General features: G+C 49.8%; 10 protein-coding genes across 10 annotated transcripts; 3 read left to right on the plus strand and 7 right to left on the minus strand.

Moving 5' to 3' along the window:
- Positions 1-153: 153 nt before the first annotated feature.
- On the minus strand, positions 154-1,899 carry AKAW2_70991A (putative tannase; the record flags this gene model as incomplete). The annotated part of the gene is made up of 1 exon (XM_041683634.1): positions 154-1,899. One exon carries the CDS (start codon positions 1,897-1,899, stop codon positions 154-156), a length of 1,746 nt encoding a protein of 581 aa, XP_041547875.1.
- A 4,719-nt stretch (positions 1,900-6,618) lies between these two features.
- AKAW2_70992A (uncharacterized protein) lies at positions 6,619-7,003 on the minus strand (the record flags this gene model as incomplete). Its single annotated transcript, XM_041683635.1, has 3 exons — positions 6,619-6,667; positions 6,735-6,805; positions 6,869-7,003. 3 exons carry the CDS (start codon positions 7,001-7,003, stop codon positions 6,619-6,621), a joined length of 255 nt encoding a protein of 84 aa, XP_041547876.1.
- Positions 7,004-8,446: 1,443 nt separating this feature from the next.
- On the minus strand, positions 8,447-10,056 carry AKAW2_70993A (putative feruloyl esterase; the record flags this gene model as incomplete). Its single annotated transcript, XM_041683636.1, has 2 exons — positions 8,447-8,764; positions 8,848-10,056. 2 exons carry the CDS (start codon positions 10,054-10,056, stop codon positions 8,447-8,449), a joined length of 1,527 nt encoding a protein of 508 aa, XP_041547877.1.
- A 1,207-nt stretch (positions 10,057-11,263) lies between these two features.
- On the minus strand, positions 11,264-12,420 carry AKAW2_70994A (SMP-30/gluconolactonase/LRE family protein; the record flags this gene model as incomplete). The annotated part of the gene is made up of 2 exons (XM_041683637.1): positions 11,264-11,570; positions 11,681-12,420. 2 exons carry the CDS (start codon positions 12,418-12,420, stop codon positions 11,264-11,266), a joined length of 1,047 nt encoding a protein of 348 aa, XP_041547878.1.
- Positions 12,421-12,781: 361 nt separating this feature from the next.
- Positions 12,782-14,962, minus strand: AKAW2_70995A (uncharacterized protein; the record flags this gene model as incomplete). The annotated part of the gene is made up of 1 exon (XM_041683638.1): positions 12,782-14,962. The coding sequence occupies one exon, from the start codon at positions 14,960-14,962 to the stop codon at positions 12,782-12,784; it is 2,181 nt and encodes a 726-aa protein (XP_041547879.1).
- A 1,974-nt stretch (positions 14,963-16,936) lies between these two features.
- Positions 16,937-17,377, plus strand: AKAW2_70996S (uncharacterized protein; the record flags this gene model as incomplete). Its single annotated transcript, XM_041683639.1, has 1 exon — positions 16,937-17,377. One exon carries the CDS (start codon positions 16,937-16,939, stop codon positions 17,375-17,377), a length of 441 nt encoding a protein of 146 aa, XP_041547880.1.
- Positions 17,378-18,137: 760 nt separating this feature from the next.
- AKAW2_70997S (putative MFS monocarboxylate transporter) lies at positions 18,138-19,519 on the plus strand (the record flags this gene model as incomplete). The annotated part of the gene is made up of 2 exons (XM_041683640.1): positions 18,138-18,307; positions 18,364-19,519. 2 exons carry the CDS (start codon positions 18,138-18,140, stop codon positions 19,517-19,519), a joined length of 1,326 nt encoding a protein of 441 aa, XP_041547881.1.
- Positions 19,520-20,555: 1,036 nt separating this feature from the next.
- On the minus strand, positions 20,556-21,727 carry AKAW2_70998A (pectate lyase family protein; the record flags this gene model as incomplete). Its single annotated transcript, XM_041683641.1, has 5 exons — positions 20,556-21,020; positions 21,076-21,161; positions 21,212-21,297; positions 21,347-21,573; positions 21,620-21,727. The coding sequence occupies 5 exons, from the start codon at positions 21,725-21,727 to the stop codon at positions 20,556-20,558; spliced, it is 972 nt and encodes a 323-aa protein (XP_041547882.1).
- Positions 21,728-23,536: 1,809 nt separating this feature from the next.
- On the plus strand, positions 23,537-24,914 carry AKAW2_70999S (isopenicillin N synthase family dioxygenase; the record flags this gene model as incomplete). The annotated part of the gene is made up of 5 exons (XM_041683642.1): positions 23,537-23,674; positions 23,748-23,900; positions 23,971-24,459; positions 24,530-24,724; positions 24,804-24,914. 5 exons carry the CDS (start codon positions 23,537-23,539, stop codon positions 24,912-24,914), a joined length of 1,086 nt encoding a protein of 361 aa, XP_041547883.1.
- A 61-nt stretch (positions 24,915-24,975) lies between these two features.
- AKAW2_71000A (putative aldehyde dehydrogenase) lies at positions 24,976-26,662 on the minus strand (the record flags this gene model as incomplete). Its single annotated transcript, XM_041683643.1, has 4 exons — positions 24,976-25,272; positions 25,346-26,051; positions 26,109-26,562; positions 26,617-26,662. The coding sequence occupies 4 exons, from the start codon at positions 26,660-26,662 to the stop codon at positions 24,976-24,978; spliced, it is 1,503 nt and encodes a 500-aa protein (XP_041547884.1).
- Between the last annotated feature and the right edge of the window lie 172 nt (positions 26,663-26,834).

The raw sequence follows: 26,834 nt of genomic DNA on the forward strand, positions 1-26,834 counted from the left end.
GCTAGTAAAAGTCTTCTTCACACGCATACACATTAAAGAAGACACAAAAGGTAGAAGAAGTACAACGACTGTCGAAGCGAAGATACTACATACAAACGGATAGAGTTCCTATCAAAGGACTTTTCATAATCCATACTTTCTCAGTCAACCCGCTTAGAAAACGGGCATCTTGAAAGCATCAAAAGTGTAGTCCCAAGTAGCAAGGGACTTGGAATCGTGAACACAAGAGAAGCTGGAGTTGCTGTTCCAGAGGGGACGAGAAGGCCACTGGCAAAGCATCTGGGTCTCACCAGCATAGGTACCGGAGGAGACGGTGGCGTTGAGGCGGGAAGGCTTGTTGCCGTTCTCAACCCAGTCGATCATGATCTCCATGTTGTCCTCGGGGTAAGGACCAGGCTGGAGGGAGTTGGTGCCGCAGTGAGCAGCGCCGGGGACGAGGTAGAGCTGGTACCAGTCGGACATATCCTGCAGGGACTGGGTGTAGGTGGTGTTGGGGTACATGGCCTGACGGACAGCCTGCCAGTAGTGGACAGACGAGGCGGTGGGGATACTGGGGTCGGATTCACCGTGGTAGTGGATCATCTTACCACCGGATTCCTTGAAGGTGGTGAGGTCGATGACGGTGGTCTGGAGACTGTCAATGTAGCGAATCATACCGATGTTCATCCAGTCGACCAGGGTGTCGTAGGTGACGTTGTCGAGGTTCTCCAGGTTATCGATGTTGAGGAGCTGCACGAACTTTGTCACGTACTCGCCACCGGTAGAGGGGATGCTCAGAGTCCAGGAGTCAGTGGTGGAGTCGTACTCGGTGTCACCATCGGACAGCTCAGCGGCGATCTGCCACGAGAGGTAGGCACGCTTGCCGTTAGAGTCGTGAAGACCGTCGTAGATGGCCTGGGCGAGAGCAACGCCCTCAGCGGTAACGCTGCCGTTCTGGGCGGGCTGGTAGCTAGTAGTGCTGCCCTCAGCACGCTTGCTGAAGCCAAAGCCCAGGGAGGTGTAGTTCTGCTCAGCGCAGTAGTAGGACTCGCCAATGATGGAGGTGAGGTTGAAGTTCAGCATGCAAAGGTCAGTACGGGAGACAACGCCATCGGTACGGCCGTCGAGAGGGTCACAGGCTTCGATGGTAGCGTTGACGATCTTGTCAAGTTCGCAAGGGGGAGGGTAGTAGTCCATGGTGTGTTCAATAGTGGCAGGGAAGACGTGGTGAACCTGCTGCTGAGCAAAGCGGAAGGCAGGGGCACCCGCAATGACACCGTCATATTCATCTCCCCAGCGCTGGACCTGACTCATACCCTCACGACCACCATCGGAACAGCCCTCGTAGTAGGTGTAGATCTTCTTGTCGCTGGAGAGACCGTAGAAACCACGGGTCAGGGGTTTGGCGATCTTGGTCATTTCACCAAGAGCCTGGTAGGAGAACATGTAAGTAGCATCCCAGTTGATCGAGCCGTTGCCGTAGAGGACGACTTCATCATAGCTGTAGGAGAAGGCGTCGTAGCCGGCGTCGGTGGCGCCGGAGGCAGCACCGTACTCGAGACCGCCAGTAGCATCGCTGGACAGGGAGAAACCACCACCACCGGCAACGTAGAAACGGTTCTTGAAGTCGGAAGGAGCGGGCAGGGCGTACTTCACGACAACCTTGTCACCCTTCCCGGTGTGAGTGTAGGTAACAGTGACATTGCAGTAGTCGTAGGAGCCGGAGCTACCCATGCCAGAGCTGGCATCGGTGACCGTGTTGGCAGTGACGGCGGAGGGGATCAAGTTGATTCCCAGGAGGGTGCCGTTAGAAGGAAGGGCGGACTGAACATTGGAAACAGTGCAGAGATCGGACAGGGAACTAGCCTGAGCAGTGGCTGCTGCCAGAGCAGCGACAACTGCGCGAGTGGACTTGCGCATGTTGAGGGTCACTAAAGAGTGTGGAGGTGGATTGAATGAGCGAAGGTGCAGACTGTAAAGACTGACTGAAGCGTCTGATGAATAAGTTTGTTTGGGGTGGCGGGTGGCTGTCTTATATAGAACGGTCAGCTACTCAATATTGGGGACATACCGTGATAGCCGTCTCCTGTGGTTGGGGTGGAGTGAGAAGGCTATTCATCGGCCGGGCCCACCAGGCTTGACATTCTGCAGCAGAAATTAACTCAGATTCTAACACTCGTCACCCGATTGCGCGGCCCGGAACAGTATTATCCAGATTATGGGGTTGAGTGACATCAGTAGATCACTGTGACTGCTGGCTTTCGCATGTCATGGGCGCAGTGTGATGGAAAGATCCTGAAGGGGCTGTGATCAAATGAAGACTATCTCTCATATTGCAGCGCAGCGAAGTGTTAGTGATAACCTGTTTGTCGGTCATTGCTGCTTGCATGCTTCCCAAACTTGGTCAAACGGGAGCTGAAACCCCGCCACGAGTAGCAGGGAGTTGCAGCGAAAATGGCATGGGATGCATCTAATCTGCATCTAATCAGGGCCTTTGCCAAGAGGGTCCCAATGTTAGGGCGGTAATAACCTTATCCGGGTGGAGTCAGTAAATCTCCGCTCGAGCAGTCGGGCGCCTTGGCAGGCCACGAGAGGTCCAACCAGGGTCTCGGCTTCTAGGACCCTTTTCGGCACTCGCATTTGCCTGATTGTAGATGTCACTGAGAGGTGAACAAAATTCGACACATATACAAGCTATGAAGTCCATACTCGATGCGAAATGATCTACTCTGCCCCAAGCAAGCAGTTCACAAAGGCTAAGCTTTCGGTTCCTGCGCGAACTCGTGCGCCAAGCCAATTAGGGCATGGCTGGTTAGTGCCAAGTCGAGGCTTCGTCAGCTCAGTATCATGTTAAGGCGGCAGGTCGAAGACCCCATGTCTAATTTCGAGCCTAGCGAGAGCCATCTTGAGCGTTTTAGATTAGTCGACAGATTCGTCATACCACACACACCCCATGGTCGGGGTCTGCTAAGTGCTAACCTCTTCAGTGAACTCCGCAAGGAACCCGCAAACACCGTGGCCACAAAAACTTGGTCCAGGCCGCGGGTGGGAGATGAATCCTAATCGACCCTGTTCAGCCCTGCGGTGAGAAAAATGATATTGGTACGTAACTGTGCTGATCACAATCTTGTTTCTAGCTTTAAAGAAGGACCCATTTGGACGGACTACACACAGAGTGTTATTCTGTTGACAACATCCTACATGCTTGTAATATCCGTGAATATTGAGACTCAATAAGCCAGGTACGGAATCCAATTAGTTCAACAGCCATCAGGGTGGCATACAGCAGGGGAGATGCATACGTACACGCCCATCAATCCGTGTTTGGCTCCATGTAAGTCTGAAGAGCCGATAACGGCTGTTCCACACTTCAACCCGATCTAAGTAGACTAGGTTGGTTGCCAAGATGATCGGCGCTTCCGCTTAGTCATTCATACCCCCATCATTCAGGGCATTGCTCCCAGTCTGGACATCACTATTGGCCATTATTTCAGCATACCCATAGCAACCTTTCCAGATTAGCTCTAGTCTAAACTGCCAAGAATGGGTGTCTTCCGGTGGCACGAGAATAGCATACTTTGCACGACCATCTCGCCCATCAACTTGGGAACGTGAGCCCCATTATTCCCAGTACGCCATTCGGTGTTTCTGTTTGCTTCCACACTTCTAGCCCCACTGAATGAGATCATTGCCCCTTGCGCAGCAAACCCATCGCTGGGAAATAAACTCAGAAGTATCATAATTCAGTACCATCCGATGTTGAGTTGACTTGACGGGAGACGTGCTCCGTTTTTCCTAGCAGAAATCTCGGCCTATGATCATAGATAAAAGCTCTCATTAAAAAGCGTTTCGGGGATACTCATCTCCAGTCGGACTGGATTACCTAAATGGTCCCCTCGCCCAGCGTGCGCCGGCGGACGACCGTACCTTCTTAATTGACTCGAGGGTGCTGGCAAATTTGCAGCTGCAGAAAAGCCACTGGTTCATGACTCTCCATATAGCAATCCAAATTCAAGTTTGGTGGCCTATAGGCGAGTCACTGTTGACTGGTGTTGAAATATCAACTTGACTTTGTAGATTCAGCAAATATTATACGTATAATTCACAAGAGTGCCAAGGGTTCCGTATATGGCCTAGATGGCTTTGTAACCATAATAACTTCTCGGCATAGGACAGCTCAGAAACTAGTTAAGTTCGTGACCTTATCAAAGTGCCACCAGACACCACAGGTGAAAGGTATCCTACTTCTGTCCTACTGCTTGCCTTCTGGTTCAGATGCCAACACCAAGTGACCATATCATGAAACCCAAGGGTGGAGGAGGCGGTCCTTAGTCCTTCTTATCATTACGTTTGCAAAAGCTCATATGTGGGGATCCACTGCTCCATATCTAGCTTCATGGAGGTAAGCGAATGAAGCGTCGATATTGGGAGTGCATGGCACTTGCTGATCAGGCTGGACGCCAGCAATCAAGATGAATCCCTAATTCTGATGAGCGTAAATTGATGCCTGCAGCAACATCAACATACCTGCGCTGGCTATATTGGTTGACTTCAACAACCTCTATTAAACAAATTGCTCATGTTCGAGAATGTTTTCCGGTATCAAGTTGATTGCGTGTGGGTCTGAATACCACTACGTAGTCCTGACTGAAGGTCATCCCTATTTTTAGACCCACCCACATGATAAATAACGACGCCTTATCACCCTGAGTCCTGAGTTCTCTTATGCCTCGTCGCGTACTGCATGCGGACGAGTTTGTCTGAGTTATCTCCAGTAATCTCTTGCCTATGCGGACCGCGGAGGCTTTGGCTCCGTCGATTTCGCGTATACGAACATAATCCGCTTCCTAGTCTCTCAGCCTGTCCGTCACGCATTACGGCACGGAAGTCATCATGCGACCGGCCCCAAGCCCAGGTCCACGTTACACCAGGGTTCGCCATCTTGTATGTATTTACCCGTGAGGAAAAAGTTTCGCACTTTCTCCCGCGTCATACTCGTGAAAGGTTCGTTATCACACGAATAAACTGTTGTAGGTTATGTTGAACAATATGCTGTTTCCCCACCGAGGTCTCTCGCCAGCCAGTTGATGACCTGAACACACCCACTCCATGGCAAGTAGTCGCTCATCACCTCGAGATGCCTGGGATTTGCTGCAGATAATGTTGTGTTGCTCCAATCGTTATGCTTGCTTGGATCAACCTACTTCGCGCCGCGCCCACCCAGAACGCTCAACATCCCCGATCTGACCCACTGTAGATAGCCCAGCACGTTTAGAACTATTTGAGAAGCATAAAGAGGACCGCAGTGCTATATATGAGACACTATTTGAAGAAGGGTCTCTTCTGTTGCGGTAGAAAATTCTCGCCCGTCGTTAATCATCCGTATATCTGTGCGGAAACATGTGTCGAAGAGGATGTTACGTGGTTTCTGTCAAAGTGGTGGCTGGGCTTCAGTTTTTAGAAATTCCTCTGTTGAGATATCCTGGCTCCTACAGCTAATACCTTGGACATACCCAAGCAGATAACAAATAGCAAAGGACATTGGAAGATAAATATATTTAGCATCATCTATACTGCGCGATAGAACTCTGCAGGCCGTATTTTGAGATGGCAATCATCATGGAAATAAGATGCGACCATCAAAAAGGTCTGTTTAGTGCTATTAGAGCTATAAGTGACATTTTCAATGAATTGTCCCATATAGGGGTTTAGGGAATATGCCTCCATGGGCCCCCTTTATTTCAGTGTTAATGATTCAAATATTATTCACGAGTCACAGAAATACATCAAGCGAATATACGTAATTTGCTATTTGCAACTACGTAGTTATCAATGCTGATACTGGTATATATTATCCCAATACCATTCTGAGACATATACATATCAACACGAATACGAACTGCCAAATCCGGATAAAGCAAAGGGAAATCTAGGCAAAATTAAAGCTTCGGAAAACGAACCTGATCCACTATCATTATGCGCACGTTGACGTGGGGCGCTTGGCTCAGTCGAGGTTTGTGCTCTGATAGGAGTCGAAAGACTCTGAACCAGATACAGTGAGACATAATCCACGTACACCTTTTAGACATAATGTCGCCTAGGGAGTCGAGTACCAGATCATGTTGTGGGGCTTTCCGCGGTAATATTGCTGTGCAATAATATCAGAAGCACGGCAGTAAAGATCTTTCCGAATGTTCGATCACTGATGTACGTCTTTCAGGGTCTGGACCTGCGAAATCTCTGATTCCGTATTTCGACAGCAAAAGTCGAATGAGCCTTGTTGTGGTGGGCATATGTGGGACTGCAGGGTTCTAGGATGAGAGACTCCACCCTTTTTGGATTCAGCCCTACTAGCCCTTCACTCGGCCCCATTTCTGTCAGGCTCCAACGCTCTGCTTCTACGCCACGCATTTGATGTAAAAAAAAAAAAAAAAAAAAAAAAAAAAAAAAAAAAGTGGTAGTCCGCATGTCTGCGCCAGCTGCTATACGGGCCACACAGAAATGTGAGTTCATCGTGAACCGAATTATATTACATTTAAGCCCCTTGCGGAACAAGGCAATACTGTATGGAAGCACCGACCAATATCTCCCTTAACATAAAATTTGTCTGCCAGCTCGCACAAACTACTCGCATGAACGTTATTCTTCGCCCCCGCAGCAACACTCAAAACACATGAGTCCGCAGCATCTAAAAAAAAATTAGTATACTATTCATAGCGGAGCGAAGAAATAAGGGTCACCAAGGGGAAACCTACACTCCACAACAAACTTCTCCAGCTTCACCACCTCCTCGCATGCTCACATCTGACGATTCCGCGGCCGCTGTCTTTGCTTCTGGTCAGTATACTTGACGCTATGGTCGAGAGAGTTGTTCACGGATGTATCATACCGAAGTCTTTGTGCTGGGAGGTTCAGGAGCAGTTGGTTGTTGCATGGTCACAGTCTCTGGATCCCAAATATGGCTTTGTGGTTCCAGAGTAGGCGCTTTGCTGAGAGATGTGGTAATCCAATCGAAGAAATTCATGTTGTTCAATTGAAAGTCTGGTCAGAATATTATGCAGAGCGTGGGGTTCTATGGCGAGGAGAACCTTTTATATGTGTAGTACCCCTGGGTCTGCAGAACTATGATAACGATATTAGTGCCATAGAGCAGGAAAGCGTTATTGAGAATCTTTCACCTGCATGGAGCCATCAACTCCACAGCAGATCCACTATGAAACCCATGGTGAGGATCTAGTCGCAACTAGCGATCTTCTACGAGATCGAACGCTTCTTGGGCTGATATTCATGGTTATGTTACAAACACATAGTAGGGCGCTGTCTCAGCTCGTGTCATAACACAACATTAACGACTTGCTAAGAATTGATGGATCTCTTCTATGCATGCCATACAGAACTGCAAGACGTGGAAATCCAAGGTAAAAAAAGGCTTGTTGTCTACGGATAAACTTTGGAGAAACATACAAGCCTCAGCAAAGGATGATGATATAAGCACGAATTGAGCCAAGTACCTGAAGCCAAAAAACATCACCAATCGGGGAAAATTCACCTACTCCACCTCATAAAAGAAGTTGAGTCCTGGGAGCTGGCTCAATCGAATTGGTCAGCCTTTGGATCCACCAAGTAATAAGACCCACAGCTTTATAGGCACCAGCTTTACTGATTGGCTTGTTATCGTATTCGAATTCGAATGCGAATAGCCTTTTCAAGATTAGCAGTCTTACTTCTTGCACTGATTTGAAGCCGGGCCTACGTAATGAGTAGTGCCTATGCAAAACTTCATTTGTATTTCATAGACCCCGAATTACAGCCCTGCGAGCCGACCCTTTATCAGGGTCCACCGGGGCTGGCATCAAAATTCAAAACTTCTACCACGTGATGCCATCCCACTCACCCGTTGACCTTGATTGGGAAGACACAAAACAGTTCTGCTGACAGGGTTCCGTAGAGATATTGTCGTTCAATATTACCGCAAATTTTGGACGAATTGCTCAAGAGAACTTCTATTCGTGACCCTCTTTTGGCCTACGATGTAGCAAGCTAGTGATCTTCGAACAGAGTGGAAAAATGAAGCGTATTATTCTTCGGACCTCGTCTCGAATCCGAGACCCACTATTGGTGCTGTCGTACTGTCTGCGCTAGTTGACGGAGATAAATCCCTGAACACGTTCTTGACCCGGACTGTCGGGTACCTTCACCGGCTTCTTTATGTTGGGATCACGATATTTCAAGAAAAGGCACATTTCTGCTTCTATAATCTTTCCCTTATCATAGATTTTTCTTTTAGATCCGAACACTGGCTTGCAAAAGACAATATTGTAATAATACATGAAGCTAGATACAACTGGAATGTGATTAAGCGCACAGTATACGAAGAAGAAATTAATCCCTGCCGGTGAAGGAATGTAAGAATCCGAAAGGCCAATCGTAGCTAATCAGAGACACAAGGTAGCATTTTCCGCATCACTTAGGTGCAACGGAAGCTTTCAGCCAAAGAAATATTGCCACCAACGTATTCAATCTGGGAAGGATAGGGGCACAAGTTGCGATGGAGACCAGTTCCGAGCGACGGGTATTCTACAGGCAATGTGTCCGGGGCTGTGCCATTTTCGACCCAACGCTGGAGAGCCTTCATGACCGTGGTGGGCTGGCCACCGAGGCCGCCGGCGCAGTGACCGAGACCCGGCGACTCGAAAAAGCGCCAGAAGTCATGAATATCCGGGAAGAGCGCCCGAGCCTTGTTGTAGAGATATTCGGTACCTTTCGTAGGGATACTGGGATCGGCCTGTTTGGTAAAGGGGTGATGGGTTAGTTACTGCTGTCAGGTTTCGGCAAACGAAGGAGGGAGAGGAAGGACAAAAGACGTACCATGCCGTGGTAGGTCAGGAGCTTGCCTCCATTGTTCTTGAAGGCATGCAAGTTCGCGTCGTCTGCGTTCCAGGCGCTACCATATTCCGAAGTGATGAGGTTGAAAAACTCCTGGTATTCCGCGTGGCTCAATCCCATGGTGTCGAAGCTGATATTCTTAGCGACGAAGAGATTGAACCATTCATCCTTCAAGGTGGCGAACGATGAGCTGCTGAATCCCGGTTGAGCACCAAAGGTACTACCAATGTCGGACCCTGGGTTGTAGCCATACCAGAGCTGGTGGCCGTCAGTGGTATGCGCGCCCGACCAGGCAGCATCAATGATGACCGCGGCACCCTGACTCAGTGCGATAGTGCGGTTCAAGGAGTCACAGGTGAATGTTTTGTTCACGGCGGTATAGGGATCGTAGTTACAAGCTGTCATGTTCGAGATAAGTCCATCTACCACACCATCAAGGGGATCACAGTAGGTGATAGCTTCTCGAGTCAGGAAGTCCAGTTCGCAGACGAGAGGGTTTAAGTTGTGCCAGATGCGCATGAAAAGAGCATAGTACAGCGAGGAAGTAAACTTGGTGAAGGATTGTGCGGGAGCTGAGGCAGCAATACCATCGTATGCAGTGGGATAGCGCTCAGCGATCATCATTCCCTGCCGGCCTCCTTGTGAGCAACCGCTCCAGTAGGAATATTCAGGAGCACGACCGTAGAAGCTGTTCACCAGGCTCTTTCCAATGATGGCTTGGTCATTGTAGGCCCGGGATCCGAAATTTTCCACTGCAACCCAATTGACATTGCCCGGACTGGTGAGCGCCCATTCACGAGGTCCTGTAGTATCCTTGCCCAGTCCAGCATCGGTGGTGGTGGTAGCAAATCCTTCCCCAAGTGCACCTCCCATGAAGAATTCGGACAGCACAAACCGGCCAGCAGCCCATCCGCCACCTCCTGTTGCTTGGAGGCGGCCGTTCCAGTTGGCCGGTTCCGGAAGCCAGGTCTCGACAGTGATGTTATCCTCATAGCCGGGATGTGTATACTGCACGGTAATGTTGCAGAACTTGGCATTTTCGAGTTCAACGGTACCTCCATTGTAGTTGAACGTGTACGGAATGTAATCGGTGTAATTGGTAACCCAAGCTGCTGACAGAGAAAGGATCTCAGCCCCGTACACGACCGGGGTCTGAATGGCTGCAGGCGAGCAAATGGAAAAGTTTGACATGGCCGCTAAAGGAATGTGAGCCAAGAACGAGTGTATGAAATGAAATGAGTGTCGCAGACTGCAATTCTCCGATTCATCCTTCCTTTTATACCCAGCTTTTCAGCCTGGACTGGGTAACCCATATTATTCCAACCTTGAATGACATCGATTTGGGAAGGGGGTTTAGGGATGGTGGAGCCCAAGTCGGGCGACGGCCGAGTGGCTCTTCCCGAATAGGATGTTCGTACTCGGGATGAACAATAACATGCCGGCTCCACTTTGTTCTCTGAACCCTGGATGCCGAACTAGTCTGCGCCGTGCCGGTGCCACAGAATACTCAAGGAGTTGGGCTTCTTGGCATACTGGAATCACCGATCATATCACATTGATACCTGTAGTTGCGCGCGCTTGGTTTACGAATGTCCGAACTATGTCGGCAAATATCTAAAGTCTCTGGTCTCACATCAATCTGGCCAATGCAGCGCCCCTGCTTTTGCTGCCTATGATATACTATCCATGCACTGCGTCCATTTTTATCTCCGACCTCATATGCGCATCCTATAAGCGCCTACATAATATGCCCGACATAGTCTATGCTAATGGACGCTGAGTACATGGAACTCGCAATCTTGTCATGCCTACCGGCATTCTTGATATACTCAGCCGATATATTCCATATGCGCACACATGGAAAGGCAAATACATGCTCTGCAGATGGTAATACACAGACAGTGGCAACTACTTCATTAAGCGAACCTGGAGACATGGGAGTATTTCGCACTGGAGTAAAGAGCTAAAAAGGCTATATCTAGATGTGGCACCGGAGGAAATAATGTATCTAGGAAGGACCTATACAGTCTAGTGTGATCAAACTCTAAATAACTGAAGACGTGCCTTCGCTGTCTTTCAACACATCAAATGGTTTTACATTGATGTGTTGACAATCGGTGGATTTCGAAATATGATTTGATCACATACACACCGTATCACATTTGACTACCACCAATAAAGCCCTTGCTGCTTTCTTAGTGTCATCTCTGGTTTGCAATTTATGCATTGACTTCGTTATCAACATTTCATAAGGACACAAATACGCGCTACTTCATGCGGGATATATTACAAAGCAAACCTCAGCTCAGTAGATAATGTTTTCCCAATGCCGTCGAACATATAATACCATACTGCATGCACCCCCACCTCAGCAAAGGACCAAATCATCCCCACTCCTTCAAATCTTCAAGATAGACCCCTTCACCCAACGCCCAAGCTGCGCAGACAACAGCCGGTTCTCATTCATAATAAACATCCGCCCATTGCGGCCAAAGGAAAAATTAGCCACGCCGCTCTTGATGTAAATCTTCCCCAACAAGACACCACCGGGCGACCAGACGTTAACCCCGTCCCCGCAGCCAGCGTACACATTGCCTTCCATATCGGTCTTGATCCCATCTGGAATACCGTTTGCTGCCATCGCGAAGACGCGACGGTTGATCAGGAATGGCTGGCCGTGGTAGGTGGTGATGTCGAATGCATAGCTGGATGGTTCCATATCAGCCAACCGTAACTGTAAGATGGTGTACCATACTTGCGAACAAAAAGGATAGCGACAAGAGAGCGATAGGACGGGGAAGGGAAAATGACATACATGGTGGAAGGCTTAGTCGGATCCGTCGTCCCATCACCAACTGTATACGCCGTATCAGTGATGTATACTATTTTCTCATCAGGAGAGAAAGAAATGCCATTCGGACGACCAAATCCATCCGCAACGACACGCACATCCCCGGTACTCGGATCATAGCGATAAACTTGGTTCGGCAGTTGCGGTGCAGGCCGGATGCCCTGCTCGTATCCGTACGTAGGATCAGTGAACCAGATAGAGCCATCGCTGTGAACGACCACATCATTCAGGGAATTATAATTCCGACCGTAGAAACCACTGATTAAGAGCTCAGATTCATATGGCGGGTCAATAGACATCTGGAATAGACCCCCGGATTGGTTGAGCGTGCCTTGGCCGCAGAAAAGGATACCAGAGTCGTGATTGATACCTCCGTTGGGAAGAGGAATGGTGGTATTGATTATTTCAGATGTTACTGGGTTGCTGCTAAGGATTACTTTGGAGATCTTGATTGTTGATTGGTTGGTGAGGGGATCGGTGAAGATGTTGCTAGTCATGAATAATTCGTCTGTGGATGGGATGAAGACACTTGCTTCATGGGCGAATGGGAAGTCATTGTTCTCTAGAAGAATTTCTAGTTTTGGGGCATTGCCTGTGATGTTTAGGAATCGACTATCGTAGTATTCGAATCCTGTGGTGGCCTGGGAGAACTCGGGCTGCAGGCCGGTGACGGACATACTGTGGGCCATTGGGATGGTGGCCATGGCGAAAGTAATGCTATGTTACTCGTTGAAGAGTGGGGGGACATGGAGATTTATATGCTCACTAGAAAGTTATATCGGGGGTTTCTCGGCTGATCTAAGGCGAGGAACTGCGCTGGGGTTGAGGTGGAGCAGCCAGCAATTTCCGCTTATAGGGATGAGGCGGGGACATTGTGGGCGATCATCGCCGTAATCGGTCCAGGTAGGGAACCGGCGTGTGAATGTACTATTTTGGCATCTTATTCTGGGGACTACAACACCTTCCGTGGTTTTACGAGGGACTGCAACAAAAGAGTAACTCCTTATTTATCTACTCAGAGTAGGTATATAACAGGAACACCAATCAGATTGCTCAATAGCAGCTTCAAGGGGCATGCCCCATACGCTCAATGTGCTGCCTTATAAGCTCGGCCACAGCTGTATGACCTTTTTCTTGGGCTAGCGCCAGCGCTGACTTCCCATTCTCATCCTGCAAATGCGGATTGATTCCTTCTGCGGCAAGAAGTATTCTTACAATCTCCACGTCGCCACGAACCGCTGCAGATGGTAGGGGTGGAAGCCCAATACTATGTCCACGGTTTGGGTCTGCCCCCGCTGAAAGTAAAAGTTTCACCGCCTCCGGACTACAGTGGCGTGATGCCATCACTAACGGCGTCGAACCATCCCTGCTTTGCACATCGACAGTCGCACCTGCATCAAGAAGGACTTTGAACAGTTCGACATGGTCCATTAGACGCCTCCATGCTATGTTGTGGAGGGGTGTTCGTCCATTACCATCGGGAATGCTTGGATTTGCTCCTCCTTTGAGTAGAAGCTTTACCATTTCCGAATCACCAAATCTTGACGCCTTTAACAGAGGAGTGTCTCCTGCATTGTCCGCAATGTCAGGCGTGGCGCCTGCAGAAAGCAGCATGTTTACCACCTCCAAGGCCCCGCGCACAGTCGCGATTGCAAGGGCTGTGTTTCCATGTCTCTGGTCTTGTGTGTCAAGTGCTGCTCCTGCGGCAATAAGCGCTTCAATTATCTCCACATCTGTCTCCGCATAATATAGAACATCACAAGCCATAGTGAGGGCTGTTCTCCCAAACTGAGTCAGGACGTTAACATCTGCACCCGCAGAAATAAGAAACTTGACCATTTCCAATTTTCTTTCCTGTACAGCGCCGAAAAGTGGCGTTGCTCCGTCTACATTGCGGATATGGAATTCTGCACCTGCAGCGAGAAGCGCTTTGACAACTTCCACGTTTCCAAATTCCGCAGCATACATGAGTGCTGTATCTTTATTGCTATCCTGGGTGTTAGCATCTGCACCCACAGAAATAAAAAACTTGACCATTTCCGATTTTCTTCCCTTTACAGCGTAGAAAAGTGGCGTTGCTCCGTCTACATTGCGGACATGGAATTCTGCACCCGCAGCGAGAAGCGCTTTGACAACTTCCACGTTTCCAGATTCCGCAGCATACATGAGTGCTGTATCCTCATTGCTATCCTGGGTGTTAACATCCGCACCTGCAGCTATAAGCGCTTCAACGGTTTCCAAATCTCCGGATCCAGCAGCGCGTAGGAGTGGTCCTGATCCATAATCATTTTCCATATGAATGTCTGCACCTGCAGTAATAAGTAACTTGACGATTGACGCATCACCACGCTCTGCCGCTCGAGAAAGTGGGGTCTCTCCAGTACTGGAGGAAGAGTTAGGGTCCACCCTTCCTGTGTTGAGCAGCATGGTGACTATTTTTTTTTCTCCAGCACGTGCCGCTTCAGCCAATGGACTCACGTTGTACAAGTCTCTTAAATCTGGATGGACACCCTGTGTAGCAAGCAGAATTCTAACCACCTCTTCAAGGCCATGTTTTGCCGCCAATGACAGGATAGATACGCCATGACTATCCCGTAAATGAGGATCAACCCCTTCAGTCGCAAGTAGTAACATCACCGTTTCCTGATGGTTTCTTGCTGCTGCTTTGAGTAACGGGGTCTTTCCATGGAAGCATTGATAATTCGGATTTACTCGCTTGGTAGCAAGAAGCAACTTGACTACATCTAGGTGCCCAGATGCTGCTGCCGCGCGCAACGGTGTATCACCCCAGCCGCCTCCCTGGTCGGGGTTGACGTCCTTCAAGTCGAGTAGCATTCTCACTACACCTTCATGCCCTTTCGCCGCTGCGCAGTAGAGTGGGGCGTCCCAAGTGATTTGGGCGCTCCATGATCCTCTGACGTCAGGCTTGATGCCCTCCGTAGAGAGGATGAGTCTCACAATATGCTCATGCCCTAACCCAGCTGCTTTCGATAGAGCAATTTGCGCAGCTGTGAATGATTGTGGCGTGTGTATTTTTGATAGTGACATTCGAGCTGTTATCTCTTGTGCATTCCTTGCAGCCCAGATTAATGCCTGTGGGTCAGGATGATGCATGTCCCAGTGATACAGGAATGGGTTGATGTATTGATAGAAATGAGTGCTTGTTCTCACCAGATTGTTCAGATCTCCACCTTCTAGCCAGTCTGCGATGCACTGCAACACATCGCCAGGTAGTTCGCCGAGCATATTGAACGAGGTCGATTGTTGGCCTGATGTATGGGATGGGGGTAGTAAGATGTAGTATAATTGTGTTTGCTGTGAAGAAAATGAGGTGCCTATTCAGTCATATAAATACATATTAAGTAGTTACGTTTCAATCGCTTGGTATGCGCTAGGTACTCTCTTACTGGAAAGTCATCAAAGAAAGTGACTGACGATAAGCCAGCTTGCTTTTTGATATGCGGATCATTCCCAGTATTCCGAGTGCTGTCCTTAGGAAAAGGCACAGGCCGTCCAAGATAATGGGGTTCGTTGCTTGAAGATCGAATGCCTGATGTGGTAGCTTGGAGAAAAGTTGTACTTGGGTGATCATGTTGACATAAATAACGGAGGGTACTTCCAGGAGAATTGATGATCCCTGGGAAGCACAAATTCAAAGTGAAGGTCGAAATGCTGAAGATATGGTTCTTGAAAGCCGACCGACAAAGAGGGCGGGTGGGATTGACGTTTTTTTGAAGTGGAGAGCGACCCTAAATCAGGTGGGATGTGCCTTGCTTGAAAAGCTATTTGAACTTGGATTCCCGACAAATATAGCTATCATGGCAGTTTTACATTGAATAAGATACCAAGGGGTGTATCCAATAGACCTCTTCCCCGCCACAGCGATGGTAACTACCAGAAAGTGCCTGTAAATGTAAGTGTCTGGTGAAGCTCGGATTCATAGTACCGATAAGGCCTTCTGAACGATGATCAAAGAAATCTTAAATATGCTTTTTGTAGAATAGGGTCTTGTTAAAAGCCCCACAAAGCATTCTGAGAAGGAAACTTACAACTGTACGATCACTCATATTCTTTAACCAATAGATGTTTTCCTGACTGTCCTTTATGAACTCAAGCCTTGCAAGGCCTTTGTTGCCCTCATTCAGGACCCTCGGATTTTACGTTCACTTCAAAATATCAATTGTTCCATGTTTTCTTTGTTTATTCTTCTCGCTTGACAGGCTGGGTAGGAAGATCATATGCCCGGGTTGTGGATGTGAGGGGTGCTATATGGAGCCTACCCTTGAATGAATGGCAAACTCACCATCTGATCGTGAAAGTAAAATTGTCAGGTGTAATCCCTATTATATATTCATCGTCTACAGCCATTTAAAATAGGAAGGCCCTGGCACAAAGCGAATAGCACGTCTTCCAGCATGACGACAATCGTGAACGTAATTTCGCCACTTATAGGTTAGTCTGCCATACTAGCATTTCAATATAACTAATCACTATGTTAAAATATGCTGGCCCTGGCTAAGCATTCTGGGTATTCAGATGCTGCCTAGTCGGATGACGCGTCGCGATCTTTGCTAAGGCTCTAAGTACTGCGGATGTGGGTACTAGGAGCCTCCATCGTGGCCTTATCTATGACCTAGTACACTGGCTGGTCGGCGATAGGTCCTGTTAGAGTTAGTGTATAATGGGCGAGAATCCCGCAGACTGCGCGCGAGAAAGATATTGTAGTTCAATATCCAGCGCGATAAAGATTGACTAGAGTTGCCGGTCATCGACTCGCCCACTAGTGGACGTTGCTCCCTTTGCGGTAGAGGTTCGTTACTGACCTCTCCTTAGCTTCTACGCCGGTAGTTCATGTAAGCATGCTCCGACTTGGATTTTACTACCTTGAGTGAGTCATCTAGATATGACAGTTGACCCGTTTTCGTACCAACTGTGGGTGGGGCCATGCAAACCTCCGCTCTCGAAATAGGTCATCGCTACCAGCCTCGAGACCTAACGAACAACAATCGGGCAAGTCTGTAGAGTATTTATTTCTCCGCATGGTCATATCTTTGTGTTATGTTATCTTCCAGTGAATGCTTGCTTTATGTGTCGAGTCAAGAGATTTTAGCAGGCTGCATTCCCCGCTGGCACCTTTGTAAAGGTCATCGAAGGATACTAGAACCGGCCTAGTTTCTGACTTATTTTCGCACCACTATCAATCCATATTCGACGCCAACCATGCGATTTTATCACTGGCCATCTCTCATAGCTGCATTTGTGCAATTCACTGCAGCTGCCAACATCACAATTCTCGGGCTGGGGGACCTTCACCAAGACGTCGCAGAATCCTTTTTGTTCTGCCTCAATGCGACCGGCATTTACTACCGGCTATATATAGATGCAGGGATTACGATCGTGCTTTCGCCTAAAAATCGCGGCATTGATACAGATGAAGACGATGAGTTCCTATTGCAGTGCATGATGATGGCCTGTGAAACTATGAGTATTGCGGCGGAGGACATGAACGAGGATAATGAAAACCATATGAATAGTGTTTATGCTTCCCTGGCCACGTACGACTGGCTCGTCGAGCAAGGCGCTCGGGGTTTGCGTGCGATCGGTGCGAGGCCGGCCCTGACCCTGGAGGATATTGCTGTGCGCGATGGGGGTGAAAAATGAGGTGAGTTTGGCGAAAAGAAATTGTTTTTGTATTGTGACCTTGCACTGAAAGATGAATGCAGGAATGAGGCTTTCAAGTCACCCACCATAATAGCGTCAAGAGAGAATGACCCTGATTCGGACCGATTGATTCGACCTTGTTGAGATGAACTCGGTTAGTTCGATCACGCCCGCCCCCGTATGCAGCAGATTGAGGCCAAAATATTGAGACTGTAATAGCTGGATGGATATGCACACCCAGTTTGGCAACAATTTGCTATTATTTTAGATGTCATCATGCTATATATCCTTTGTTGGGACACGCATTTCTGTCACATGGCTGGCTAGATGCGATATGCCGTTTTTGGTTGAGCGATTAGTGTGTCGACATTATTCGATCTTTGAATCTCGCAATGTCTATGTAATTCGCGTTGTTCAATCCATGTCCTCCGCTGGTTAGCAACTACGACCATTAGAGTAGTATCACGGGATTCGACGTACATAAGCCAGAATATAGTCAACCCTATCTTGTCGGCGACCTCCGGCAAAGAACTTTGCCACTCCAGGGACTGGGACGCCAAGGGTTCCCCGATCTCGCCTCCAACTCCACATTTGCCGTTGCGGGGAACCGAAAGTTGGGGTAGAAACCAGTCTGCCATCTAACCGAGCTTATGCCCGAAATTTTGGTCATTCGTGACTTTGGACAAGTATCCCTTTCACGTCTCATCCCCTCCTTGTAGACTACATGCACAGAATGGAATAGATATAGATAACGACGGACATGGGCACACAGAATGAGGGGCTAGGCGCCCCAGACGAATCAATCAACGAGCATAACGAACATCTCCAACCCCCAGCCGAGGCTAGTCCAGAGAGACAATCAATGCCCGACGGAGGGTTGGAAGGCTGGCTCAGCGTACTCGCTGGCTTCTGCGTCTTCGTCAACTCTTGGTACGTACCTACATCCCTATTACCAGTCATCTCCAAGCAGGTCTAACCTCCAGCAGGGGCCTCATCAGCTGCTATGGCGCATTTCAAGAATTCTACCAAACGGTTCTCCTCCCGGACGAATCACCATCCACGATCTCCTGGATCGGCAGTATCCAAGCCACCCTGATCGTGATGGTCGGCATGGTGACCGGCCCTCTAGTCGACGCAGGATACCTCCGGCCCTTGATCCTCACCGGATCCTTCCTAGTCGTGTTCGGAATGATGATGCTCAGCCTAGCAACAGACTACTACCAAGTTCTCCTCGCGCAGGGCTTCTGCGTCGGCATTGGCGGCGGCATCACCTACATCCCCGCGATGGTCGTCATATCCTTGCACTTCACCACCAAACGACCCATTGCCATCGGCTGCGCCTCTATCGGCTCCAGTGTCGGCAGCGTCATCTTCCCCATCCTCTTCCGCCAAGTCCAACCCATCATCAACTTCGCATGGAGCGTCCGCTGCATCGCGTTCATCAACCTCTTCCTCGCCCTCATCACCTGCGCTATCCTCTGCCGTCGACCAGGCAAGAAAACGCGCACCAGAAGCCTCATCGAACTCAAAGCCCTCACTCACCTCCCCTTCATGCTCCTTTCCCTATCTATGACATGTGTCATGCTCGCTTACTACGTTCCCATCTTCTACGTCGCTACTTACGCCCGCTCCGCCCTCAACACCGCAACCAGCCTCTCCTTCTACCTCGTCTCTATTACCAACGGCGCCTCCGCCTTTGGCCGAACAGTCCCCTACCTCCTCGCCTCAGGCGGCACCCACATCAAGCCAATCTTCATCTTAATCGCCTTCGTCGCGGCAGCAGCAGTAGCCATGTTTACCTGGATCGCGACGACAAACACAGCCGGATTTATCGTCTGGGCCTGTTACTGGGGATTCGTGAGCGGGGTGCTAGTCACAGCGCCGACATCCATCGTCGCTCACAAGGCATTCTGTCCCGATAGTGACTTCCTCGGAACGAGGATGGGCATGATGTGGGGGATTAGTTCGTTCGGGTCATTAGTGGGCACGCCCGTTGCAGGAGCGTTAGTGAATTTGGAAACGGCGGACTTTGTTCGTGCGCAGGTGTTTGCGGGTTGTTTGATGGTTGGGGCGGTCGTGTTGCAGGTTTGGCCGGTTGTTTGTGTGGTTAGGGCGGATAGGGGGGTGGGGAAGGTGCAATAGCATAGATGCATGTGTTAGAGCTTTGAATGCAATGGTGGATATTAGAGATAATTCAAATCTGACCTATAGAACAATATCCATCTCCTCTATCTTTATCGGAGTTCACTGGTCGTGGATCTATACTTATCCGGTGCTATCTATCGCATTTCTGTATCCTTGTCCATGCATATGCATTTAATTTAAGTAATGTATTGCTGTCCAACCCCATGATCACATCATCAGTCGACCAAATTTTGGCATCATTGGGGCGAATGTCTGATCCTTGTTCCCTATCAGGATACTAATCTCAAACTAGGTCTTTTTTAAGCCAACCACCACCCTAGTACCACCTGCACATGCACATGCAAATGTAGGTAGCAAGACCAACCCACGCCGAAAAACAACCTTGATGCATCAACACTACCCAATCGATGAAGTTTCCGAGGATTGCAAAATCAAGCTTTCAGGAAACTGGTTTCCGGTTGCTGTCTCCACCACAGCTTACTATAGTCTTACTTTTATTGCCGTGATAGTAGTAGTAGGGATGTAGCAGGGGAAGATACCATAGTGTGCAATGCACTATTTGAGTGAGGCCCGGGGCCCCCCACTCGTCAGCGTTGGTTGTTATGTGATGGGACGGGCCCCTATCAACCGGTTAGTGAGTAGATGTGATGTCTGTGACTACCGCAAACTCAATCAGGAATACTCTACGGATTAAGCTGGCTGGGCGAGTGGGTCTGATTTGGCCGGTTGTGTGGAATGTGGAGTACTAGTCTAAATGGAGTGAGGCCGAGAATTTGCCGATATGCTCACTCACTCGCTTTGTGCTGTGCATGTATGTTATGTGAATTGTGAATTATGCGGAATAGTCTACGGTAAGTACGATTGTTGCCTCAATTAATTTCAATTCGAGCAATAACTATATACCGGTCCTAGAGTACTTCACAAGCTAGGGCCCAAATAGCTGTCCCGCAGGTACCAAGATAAAAGAAAGAGTGACAAAGGTATAGTCAACCTCACCCTACTGCACTAATATCCCAAACGTATCGCAGCACGCTTAGAAAGTGAGAGTCTGACCGGCAGTGCCGACAACAGCAGCCTTGACATTGGCAGAGCCAAGAAGGGTGTAGTCGTAAGGCATGGAAGTCAGGGTGCCCTCCTCAGCAGTGCTCTTGGCGTCACCGAAGTCGTTGTCGTTGGAGACGGCGTAGCCATCATCGGTGGAGTACAGGGCCTTCTTGGAGTCGACGAACTGGTTGGACTCGACGAGCAGCTGGGCGCCATCGCGGGTGTTGATGCCGTCGCTCACGTCAAGGTAGTAGCTGTTGTAGATGTGGCCGGTACCGAAGCGGAAAGAGGGAGCGCGGGAGTTGACGTTGTACCAGTAGTTGTTGGCGTAGGTGACGGTCAGGTGGCCGCTGTCCTCGTCCTCGTTGCTGTCGGAGTGGCCGACCAGGGAGGCCTTCCAGTGGTCGTGGATGAAGGTGTTGGAGACGGTGACGTAGTCGGATCCGTGGGTGATCTGGTTGTTCATTAGTGAAATGGTTTGGGTGTGGGTGTGATTGTGGGTTACGTACATCAATCAGACCGTCATAGTAGTCCTTGTCGTGGTCACGGTCGGATGAGACATCGCAGTGGTCGATCCAGACGTTGTTGGAGTACTCTGCTTGAATTAGTATATCATAAGGTGTATAATGGGTGGATGTCACGTACGGACACCAATGGCATCGCCGTTGTCAGCGAGGACCTTGGTGACTCCGAGGTTGCGGATGATAACGTTCTCCTTCTCCTTGACGAGACTATTGCATGTCAGCTGGGTTCAACTCTTCATTTCTGGGGTGTGCTTACACTCCGAATCCCTCAAGGATAGCGTTGGCGTCCTTGCCAATGATGGAGGTGTTGCTGCCGATCTTGACCTGGTCGGCAGTCTCCTTGATGGTGCCGTCGACGTAGACGACCTTGGCGTCATCGCCAGAGACAGCGGAGGTAAAGGCAGCGTAGGACGAGACGGTAGTGGTAGTACCGCCGGCACCACCGGTGGTGCCGCCGTTCATGCTAGCATAGCCGAACGCAGCCTGCAAAGGTTAAATTGTGTGACATTTTTCAAATGAGGGTACTCACGTCGCTGACGGTTGCGCGCTTGGCATGGGTAGAAGTGGCAGTAGGGGCAGCCAGGACCTGTCCAGACAGGAGGCCGGCAGCGGCAACAATCCACTTGAAGTTGGTCATTGTGATTAGGAGAGAGAAAGAATGGAAAGATAGTTGGGGATGAGAGAAAGAAAGACGATGTGAGAGGCTTGATTTGGGATATCATTCAGAGTCTACCTGTTCCTTTTATATTGATGGGTCGGCGGCATTAGGAGCTATAAGACAGAATGAAATCACTTCAAGCATCAGGACTGTCTCCAGGCTTGGCTGGATACATTCATAGGTGGACTTCATCCGCATAGCAACCGTGACGAGGTGAAGCTGCAGGTTCTTTGGATGCGACTGCCAAGATGCCGGTCAAGCCCCGTACGGATGAAGCTGGTCGCACCACTCGCATGGCAGGGAGGGAGCATCGTGAGGAAAGACGTTGTCCAGAGGTGGATATTATGCTGGAAGCTGAATTCCACCAACGGCACTTGGCGTTTCAGTGATGTTGCCAAGAGAGCTAAAGTCTGGGTCCATCGTGGCTGTGCGGTGGAACTGTCCGTGCCATTCACGACTAGTGTCCGCTCAGGAACACCGGCTGCGATGCTTGGCGCGTCTGGACATGGCCCCCGGAAGATTCTGAATGGTGTACGAGTCATTTTGTGGGAGCCGAAGGAGCAGAATAACTTGGCAAGATTAATCAATCAGGGGTTATCCTCCACAGTGGCACGGCTCCGTGGAGTGCCGGTCATATGTTCAGCATTGATCAAGCTCCCTTAACGCAGCAAAGCTACGATCATCGTAAACGTCAGAATTGTACCTTCCCGTGGATTGAAAAATAGATTCATGCCCTGCTAAAGTGTCTTTTGACGCGGCTTAGAGGATACTGCCTCCGCGGATCATGACCACGTTGAACAATAATCTGCCAACCCCGGGGACATCAAGCCACGGTTCAGCAGAAATAAGAAGGCCAAGCACCGGTCGTTCTCGGCAATGGTACGCGTCCACTTCCACCTTCGGATGGCTCCGTTTCATCCGTTCCTTTGCTGCCCGTTTGGCTACGATTTAAGCGCCGTCTTCAGATGATTGATGGCAGGAGAGCTCAGTTCTTGGCTGTTCTTGAGTGACTCTGATTCTCCACCTATGGTAAATATGTGAAGCAGCTAATATATCATGTGCATGGTCTAGGTTTGTCTATTGGAGGTCGTCTTAATTAGTTGACAGTTCGTCGGCAATGCCGGAGGCGACGAAGGTATGCAGGCTTATGACCGAGTCTCTTTCGGTACTTGACATCGCGGCGGTTTGAAGACGCTTGCTGAATTCTTCCACCTCTTGTCTGGACGTAATATATGCGATGCGGTCATTTCGCATAGCATCCTAAGTGGCAAAGTATAGTAGTGCTTCTGATAGATTGTGGGCGATAGATTGTGGGCGATAGATTGTGGGCGTGGAGGGCACACCGATAGAATAGTAGTGTCAGCATGAGGGCATTACCGAGATTAAGCCGGGGGTACTGAGATCGATGCCGTCTCTTCAACTATCTTCTTTTCCTTTGGCTTTCTTCCAGCTTGCCTAGTAAGTAGCTACTAGTTCTGTTAGCTAAGTCGGAGCTGTAAGCCAACTTTACCATAAACAGTTTTCCATACAATTCAACTCACTTGCAAAGTCAGTCCAGATTCCGCTCTTCAAAAGATAGTGAGAAAACGAAAACCACCAACATTATCTGCCTTCATCCTCTTGACATGCTATGTGGTATAGCCATGTCTACTGTCAGTCAGATAACGCCATCTGCATCGGCAGTAAACCATCGCCTTATTACTCAGCACCAACAATGACATCCGTCCATTTCCCCTCACTTCCCCTCACCACTTCATCACCAACATCGCCATCGCCATTGCCATCACAATGTCCAACTTCACCTCCGTCCCCATCATCGACTTCCAGCGTCTTCAAGACCCAAAAACCAAAGCAGAAACACTCGCCCAACTCCGCGACGCCATCTTCCTCGTAGGCTTTCTATATCTCACGAACCATGGACTGGAAGTAAGCCGCAGCCAACCACCACCAGTCCCCATATTCGACAACGTACAACATACTAAAAGAACAACCACCACAGTCCCTCACCAAACGCGCCCACGCTACCCTCCCAGACCTCTTCTCCCTCCCATCTGAAATCAAAGAGCGAACCAACATGATCAATTCGCCCTCCTTTCTAGGCTACACGCGTCTCGGGGCCGAAACCACCGCACTCAAAACCGATATGCGAGAAGTATTCCCCCTTTCCCCTTTGTCGCCATCCTACTCACAACACATACCCTAACAAACCACCACCCAAGTAGCAACTCGACTTCGGCACCCCCAACCTCCCCCCTTCCAACAACCAAACAGCACCAATCTGGTCCCGTCTCGAAGGCCAAAACCAATACCCTACACCAGCCACGCAATCCCTGGTAGAAGAATACATAACTTCTTTCATACCATTAAGCAACACCTTCCTCCAATACGTCGCCGAATCCCTCTCTCTTCCGCCGACAACGTTCGACACGTACAGAGGAACCATGGACAGACTCAAGTTCATCAAATACCCACCTCAACCCTCCTCCTCTGGGGAAGACAAATCCCAAGGCGTAGGGCCACATAAAGACTCCACTGGCTTATTCACCTTCCTATCCCAAGATACTACTGGTGGATTACAAGTCCTTAATAAACGTGGTGACTGGATCGATGTCCCCCCGCTTCAGGATGAGGGTGCACTAGTGGTAAATATTCAGCAGGGGTTTGAGGCTATCACGGGGGGTGTTTGTAGTGCGACGGTGCATAGGGTTGTTGTATGTCTTATTCTTTTCCCCCTTATGTCCTTATGTACTCCAGCTGAAGGAAGGATGTTGATGGATACAGGCGCCGAAAAACACAACGCGATACAGTATCCCGTTTTTCATGGGGATACGGATGGACTTGACGTTGTCGAATCTGCGTGATTCGGCGAGACATATTGTTGAGAAGGTTCCTGTCGGGGAGTGCTCTGATGAGGATGAGATGAAGAGAAGGGCCGAGGACGTGCCGAGTGAGTTTCTTTCGGACAGGTTCGATTGTGTATGTTCCCACTCCATCATCCGTGCTACGATATTGATATGTAAAGGCATATATTGATTAACGTTCATGTTGGGTATAGTTCGGCGAAGCCTACCTCCGCAATCGAATCATCAGTCACCCTGACGTTGGGAAGAAATGGTATCCGGATCTGTATGAGCGGTACTCGAATGATCCTTTTTATTTGCATTAACCCTTTCTCTTATATATATTATTGTCTTTATCATGAATGTAAGCACACCACACTATGTAAGTTACAGCTTAGCCGCCGCTGGGGGCAGAATGTTATACTTAACCGCCTTGACTGTCGTCCATCCCTCCAATGCCTCTTCTCCCATGTCACGCCCAAATCCACTCTCTTTCACTCCTCCGAACGGCATATTCGACGCTAGCATCGCCCATGCGTTCACAGTGACCTGTCCGGACTCGATACCGGCAGTGACGCGATGCGCGCGGTTCACATCATTAGTGAAGACGGCGGCGCTGAGTCCGTGCGCGGTGTCGTTGGCCAACTTGATGGCCTCTTCTTCTGTGTCGAAGGGGGCGATGCACTATCCTCGTTAGCACACATTCACCTCAATCACCACAAAAGGAAAGTTAAAGCAAAGCAGGGGGAAAACATACAGCAACTGGTCCGAAAATCTCCTCCCTCATCATCCTCTCCCCCTGCCCCACATCCGCAAACGCCGTATTCTGGACGAAATACCCCTTCTCCCCAATCCTCTCTCCCCCAAACAACACCCTCACTCCTCTCTTCTTCCCCTCCTCCACATACCCCAAGATCTTCTGCAACTGCGCCGCACTGGACACTGGCCCCTTCGTCGTCTTCTCATCCAATGCATCCCCGATCACGGGCTTGTCCTCTTTAGATAGCCGCGCGTATTCCTCCAGGAACTTCTCGTAGATCCCCCGCTGAACATAGATCCTCGATCCCGCCGCACAGATCTGTCCGTTATTCGCTGTGATGCCGATACGCGTCCACAGCAGCGCGTTAGCTAGGTCGCAGTCTGAGAATACAATTGAGGGGCCCTTGCCGCCAAGCTCGAGGGAAATTTTCTTGAGGTTGCTGGATGCCGAGGCGTGCAGGATGGCGCGCCCGGCGACAGTGGATCCCGTGAAGGAAAGTTTGCGGATAGCTGGGTGCGTGGAGAGAGCGTTGCCGGCTTTGGCGCCGTCGCCGGGGAGGATAGATACTGTGCCGGCGGGGAAGCCTGCTTCGCGGATGAGGAGGGCGAGTTTTAGGGCGGACAGGGGGGTTAGTTCGGAGGGTTTGATGATGAGGCAGTTTCCCACTGTTAGGGCGGGGGCGAGTTTCCAAATTGTGATCATTCTGTGGAAGTACGGTGTTAGTTGGTTGGTGGGCTATGGTATCGGGGAGGGGGCATACAGAGGCGCATTCCAGGGAACAATGGCGGCACAAACACCTAGTGGCTCGCGGAAAGTATACCCCACTCCGCCGTCAGGGAGATGCAGCGTCTTGCCGTCGATCTTGTCGGCCCAGCCGGCGTAGTAGCGGAGGGTGGAAATGGCTTGGGGCATGGTCATGGCCTTGCTGTCTGTGTAGAGCATCCCGCCTTCCAAAGCCTCAAGGGATGCGAAGTCCTCCGCGTCGCGCTCGATCAGATCGGCGAGTTTGTGCAGGAGGGCGCCGCGGAGGGCGCCCGGAGTGGCTTTCCATGCGGGGAGGGCTTGTGTGGCGCAATGCACGGCGCGGTCAATGTCCGCTGGGCTGGCGGAGGAGACGGTTGCGAGTGGGGTGCCGGTGGAGGGGTTCTCGATGGTCAGGGTCTCGTTGGTGGAGGCCGGGGTAAACTCATTGTTGATGAAGAGGTTGGTCGGGACTGTGCTGTTAGGAAAGAGGGTCTTAGACAGGGTGGGGTGGGAGAGTAAAGTACCTTGGATTTGGCGGCCTTTGGCGCCAGTAAGGGTGACGGTAGCCATTTTGTATTTTAATTTGCTTTTTGTATAGCTCTGTCGGGGAAAAAGCAACGTATGCAGCTGTGACTTAACTATAAGTATACCCCCGAATTGAATTCCGGAGAGTTCCGTCCCCCGGAACTATTCCGAGACGTGATGCGGGGAATTTACAAGAAAGGCAAGTGACAGGTTGATC

This window comes from Aspergillus luchuensis, chromosome 7 (genome assembly GCF_016861625.1).
Source record: "Aspergillus luchuensis IFO 4308 DNA, chromosome 7, nearly complete sequence".
Lineage (NCBI taxonomy): Eukaryota > Fungi > Ascomycota > Eurotiomycetes > Eurotiales > Aspergillaceae > Aspergillus > Aspergillus luchuensis.